This window comes from Sceloporus undulatus, chromosome 2 (genome assembly GCF_019175285.1).
Source record: "Sceloporus undulatus isolate JIND9_A2432 ecotype Alabama chromosome 2, SceUnd_v1.1, whole genome shotgun sequence".
In the NCBI taxonomy this organism is placed as follows: domain Eukaryota; kingdom Metazoa; phylum Chordata; class Lepidosauria; order Squamata; family Phrynosomatidae; genus Sceloporus; species Sceloporus undulatus.
The window spans coordinates 179,682,037-179,688,036 of NC_056523.1; the positions used below are offsets into that span (position 1 = coordinate 179,682,037).

Below are 6,000 nucleotides of genomic sequence, written 5' to 3' on the forward strand. Positions count from 1 at the left end.
GGCAGACCGCCCGCTTTAGGGCAGTCTGTAACACGCCTAAGTTAAACTTTCCCTTCCTTCTTCCCTCAGTGAAGCTGAGTCTGGGGGTAGTACTTCAAAGGATGTTTCCTTTATATGGAAAAGCACTAGATACTTCTACTCTCTTTGTACTATCCGTTTCTATTTACAAATACAAAAGCAGAGAAGAGGGGAAGTAAGGGGAAACCAGACAGCAAAACCACTGTTCTTGCAACAGACTCACAAAACACCAGGGATCCCACACCAGCTACTTTCAGTCCAGTTAACCCACAGCTCTAAACTCTCAGTTCTCTGCCTCTCTCCAAATTCAAAGCTGTGTGTGCTTCTTGCTATTGCTGTTTCTGTGCCCACTGTTTGTATTCCACAAGCATTAGGCCCATTTATATAAACCACAACGGCCACATTCATGGTACTCAAATAATTTAATATTTCTAAAGTAGTCTTTAGCAAACAGCCCATACCCCTGGTACTCTATCCTGTAGAATCCTGAGATCTGTAGTTTGGTGAGGCACCAGAGATCTCTGACAGACCAGACTAAATGACTAATCAAACTATAAATCCCAGGGTGCACTGGATAGAGTCAGGGCAGTTAAAGAGTCTAGAGAGGAGTGTTTGGAATTCTCAGCCAGAGAATTCTAGTGCCTCCCCAAACCCCAGGATTTCATAGGGCCATGGCACCTAAAGTGAAATCACAGTGCTATAAATGTGTAGTGTGAAAGGTCCCTAGGATTTAGAAAGCATATATTTCTGTCTCCCTTCATTCTTCAGGCCAGCCAGGCTCTCTCCCACCATCCCCTCCCACTACTGAGCCCACTTGGCTTCTGCTGCTATCATATGAATCTTTAAATTAGGGGCAGGTAACTTTGGTGCTTCAGATGTCTTTGGATTCCAGCTCCCATTACCTCTCAGTATTGGCAATGTTTGTTTATGTGTTGGGAAGCAAAGGCCAAGAAAACCTGATAATTATTTTTTTTTAAGAGAATAGCAGAGTTTGTTGCAGCAGGAAAGCATGTAGTATATATTCTGTGTAGCATGTAATATATATTCTGTGTACGTACTGCAACCTATTTACAAATGCTGCCTGGTATCTTAACATCTCTGTGCAGTTTATATTAAAATCTATATGTAATAGACTATAATCCAATTTTGTTTCCAGTTAGGACAAACATATGGGAATAAGTGGATCTAAAACCACTGCGTACTTAAGTCTCATTGATTTCAATGCATTTAACTCTAATCTTGCCTAAACTTTGTTTTAGCCAAACCTCGAGCAATTAGGAAAAATTAAAATAATAATGTTGAAAAACACATCATTGCAAGAGATTGCGACCAGGTACAGTTCCCTCAGTAGTTTGCTTGAAATATAACGTAGGTCTCGATGCACCATTAAGGCCCAACACATAACAAGTTTCAGTGATGCATTGGCTGCCAAAGGCTAAGAATGCAAACTTTCTTCAGGAGATTAACAAATTTAATTAACTCTTTACTATAGGGATACTTTAATAAGTGGGGCTGTAAGGGGTAGCCTTATTTTTTTTATTTTTGGTTTTTGCAGTTGTGTTGGATCCTTCTTATGTGATATAATAGACATTAGATTTTTTTCCCCACTGTGACAATGATTTGTTACTTTTATTAAACTGCAAGTAATACACCCTTCAAGAGTCAGTGTGGTGTAGCGTTTTGAACATAGGAAACATTCTTAATCTGGAAGCAATAAATTCAAGTCTACTTACATAAACCCATCCTAAATCTGTGATGTGGGCACAATAATACTAATGTGTGCAACAAGACTGAGGACTGTTAGGGGAACTCATGAGATTATATATTCATATAGTTCAGGGCTGAGCAAAGTGCATCCCTCCAGATGTGACTGGAGTGCAGCTCCCAGCAGTCCTCACCCAGAGAAAGGCTGGGAGATGCAGTTCAACAACATCCAGAGGGCCATGTGGTTCCCAACCCTGATGCAGATCCTTCATAGAAACAACAACAGCAGCAGCAACAATTGGTTAAAATCAGTGGTAGGTAGTCCTGGAGCAATTCCAAATAGATTGACAAAACATGTGAACAAAATTGCCATAGTTATTTTGTGGGGTTTTTGGGCTATGTGGCCATGTTCTAGAAGAGTTTATTCCTGATGTTTCACCGGTATCTGTGACTGGCATCTCCATATGTCTCTGAAGATGCCTGCTATAGATGCTTGCGAAACATCAGAAATAAACTCTTCCAGAACATGGCCACATATCCCATAAAAAAATATAGATGCCTGCCGTGAAGCCCTTCGACTTCAAAATTGCCATAGATAGGATCACAATAGCACAATTACAAAAAGCGACACTGCTTGGAACATGCTACATTATTGGACAATACCTCACTGAGTCCTAGATTCCTGGAGAGAAATTAAATCATTGATGCTCCCAGAATTCTGATTGATAACACCTGTTAGGCTACGAAATCAACACATCAAAACAATTGTTTAAAAAGCAGGTGGTTAAACAAGAAAATCACACACACAATCTATCTATCTATCTATCTATCTATCTATCTATCTATCTATCTATCTATCTATCTATCTATCTATCTACCTACCTACCTACCTATCTATCTATCCAATACACACATCACTCTCTTTATTTGTCTTGATCTGTCTGTCTGTCTATCCACACATACCCCCCCTCTCTCCAGCCATCCATCCTTGCATCCACACAACCCACACACACCTTTCTCTTTCTCTGCCCTATCTCTATCTGTCTATCTATCTATTCTCCAATCCACACAATCCAAACACACCTTTCTCTTTTTCACTTTCTCTTTATCTGTTTAATATCTCTCTCTCTCTCTCTCTCTCTATCCATCTATCTATCCAGCCATCTATCCATCCATCTACCCATACACACAACACACACACACCACTCTTGCTCTATCTTGACTTGCTTAAAATGCTGTGGCGTGATGGCAGGAGCTGTACTATGCAAGCTATTCTTGCTCTGTGCTTCACCATTTGCATCTAGCTGGCTTCCTCACTGGTGTTATGAGGAAAAGCCACTGCATGCGAATGGTGAGCTCTGTGATAGCATGGCTTCCATAGGATTGTCTCTCTGCCTTTATTGTGTACAATTATTGGGCATTTGTTTGCATTTGTCTTGGGAAGAGAAACTTTGGAGGTAGGAACCCAGGCTCCTCTTACCCCTCTTTTTGCTTCAGGGTTTCCTGAGTATGGCTTTTCTTCCTCCTCCATTACTTTGCCTCTTTTTATTGAGCTAGTTGTGGACAGGTTGGGAGTGTGCATGTCAATGGCTCTGGTTGCCACGGTTCCTTGTTGGCATCTCTCAAGTGCTGATTGTCCATCCAACCTCCCCATACTGCCCTGCCCTACCCCTACCCTACCCAACAACTCCGGAACCCCAGCTGCAGCGGCTAAAGCAAATTTTCCAACGCAAGCCCAAGGAAGACGAGGATGAAGCTGCCCCAGAGGAACCACAGGCCAATGGAGAGCTGGTCAGCCCCACGGGGGGACCTATCTACTACATCTATGAGGAAGAGGAGGAGGAGGAGGAGGAAGAGCCTGAACCACCACCCGAACCAGAAAAACCCGTGAACGACAAACCTCACAAGTTCAAGGATCATTACTTCAAGAAGCCCAAGTTCTGCGATGTCTGTGCCCGCATGATAGTCCGTGAGTCTTCTCCAAGGAGAGCAAACTACAGGGGGATGGAGGTGGTTAGAAGCGCCTACTCTCACTCATCTTCCTTCTTAGGGTGGGCCTTTCACAATGGCACAGCTGGCAAAGCTCCAATAGACATTACAAAATAATAATAATAATAATAATAATAATAATAATAATATGTTTAATAGTAATAATAATATGTATTTGTATTCTGCTTTTTCACAAAGGAATCAAAGTGGATTCCAACAGTATAAATAAAACATCAAACAATTTAAAATTACAATTAAAAAAAACCCCAAACCCCAACCCCCCCCCCGGGCCGAAAAAACAGTGATCAACCCATAGAGATAAAACATTAAAAAAAAATTTAAAACTGTCCAATAGGAATACACTGAAATTAGCACAAGAAATGAGTCTTCCTCTGGGGGGGGACGGGAGCGATGATATCAATTAATTTTGATATCGGTATCAATAGAGATATCATTAGAGGCGGGACGCAAGTCTAATGGATCTAACCTAGTCTAGAAAGGCCAGCCAGAAGAGATCCGTCTTAATAGGCTTTTTAAAGGCTTCCAAGGTGGTAATATGGCGGATCTCATCCGGCAGGTCATTCCTGAGCCTAGGAGCGGCTGATGAAAAAGTCCCCTGGGTCACCGCTGAAAATCTGGTCTTCTTAGGTTGTAGCAGATTCTTCCCAGAGGACCAAAGTGTGCGGGGAGGATTATATGGAAGTAGGTGCTCCCACAAGTAGTCAGGACGAAAGCCATGTAGGACTTTAAAGGTTAGAACCAACACCTTGTACCTCGCCCAGAAACTAATAGGCAGCCAGTGGAGAGATTTTAGAACCGGTGTAATATGGATAGTTCTGGATGTGCCTGTGGCCAGCCTGGCTGCCATATATTGTACCAATTGGAGTTTCCGAACTTGGCACGAGGGTAGCCCCATGTAGAGCACGTTGCAGAAGTCAAGTCCAGAGGTTACCAGAGCATGTACTACTGTTTCAAGGTCTCCCTGCTCCAGGAAGGAGTGCAGCTGGCGTATTAGCCAAAGCTGATAGCAAGTGCTCCTGACGGTCGCATCAACTTGAGCTGTCAGCTCAAGAGACAAGTCAAGGAGCATCCCAAACTGCGGACAGACTCCTTCAGGGGAAGTGTGACCCCATCCAGAACTGGCTGGCATAACTCCATTCCCAGATTAGGGGTCCTTATTACAAGTACCTCTGTTTTATCTGGATTCAATTTGTGTTTGTTTTCCCTCATCCAGTCCATTACCACATTAAGACTGGCATTCAGAGGAGAGATGCCATCCTTAGTTACTGCATCACTCTGAGACATAGAGAAACATATTTGGATGACATCAGCGTACTGATAACACCCCGCCCCATGTCTCCGGATGATCTCACCCAGCGGGTTCATGTAAATGTTGAACAACATTGAGGACAGAATCGCGCCTTGAAGGACGCCCAACTTGAGCTCCCTCTTGGCTGAACAACTGTCCCCAAGCGATACCATCTGGAATCTGCCTGAGATGTAGGACCAGAACCACTGCAAAGCAGTGCCCCCAATACCCAACTCTCTCAGTCATTCCAGAAGGATACCGTGGTCAATGGTATCGAAGGTCGCTGAGAGGCCCAAGAGCAGGGTCACACTTCCCCTGTTGATGCCCAGATGGAGATCATCGACTAAGGTGACCATGGACGTCTCAACTCCGTAGCCCATCCTTAATCCGGTTTGAAATGGATCCAGAAAATCCGTTTCTACGCCATTCAACTCCAAGCACAGTTGAATGGCGACTGCCCTCTCAATTACCTTGCCTAAGAATGGTAAAAGTGAAACTGGCCTGTAATTGTTTCTCTCCAGAGGGTCAAGGGAAGGCTTTTTTAGAAGTGGTTTAACATGATTTTGCCACCTTTCTCCAAAGTGGGACCTAAGGCAACTCTCAAAAAGAGTCACTTAAAAAAAACAACACACAAGCAACAATAAAATACAATTAAAATATCACATAAAGCCATATAAAATTATTTAGAAGGCTTGCAAAGTTTAAAAGATAACATCACAATAAAAAAGCTTCCCTGCTTACAAATTAAAAGCCTGCTGAAACAATACAGTAATGGTTTTTGTTGTCTCCCTGGAAGTAAGCATATAGTAAATATATACAGGGGGGCCTTGTTATCTGCGGGTTCCAGAAACCCCCATGGATACCAAAATCTGTGGATGTTCAAGTCCTGTTAAATACAATGGATAGTAAAATGGTGACTCTTATATATGGATATGGAGGGCCAAATAACTAAATACAGTGGGCCCTTGGTACCCGGATGG

General features: G+C 42.9%; 1 protein-coding gene across 5 annotated transcripts in view; it reads left to right on the forward strand.

The window, feature by feature from the left end:
- STAC3 (SH3 and cysteine rich domain 3) overlaps window positions 1-6,000 on the forward strand; it is a 41,702-nt gene that overhangs the window by 12,955 nt on the left and 22,747 nt on the right. For 2 of the 5 annotated variants that reach the window (XM_042454555.1, XM_042454556.1), the window contains exon 3: window positions 3,424-3,691. The exons of 2 other annotated variants lie outside the window; for them this stretch is intronic. In XM_042454555.1, the coding sequence (XP_042310489.1) occupies window positions 3,424-3,691 (268 nt within the window). The remainder of the gene's footprint in view (window positions 1-3,423; window positions 3,692-6,000) is intronic. One more of the 5 variants, XM_042454557.1, reaches the window with a different exon arrangement.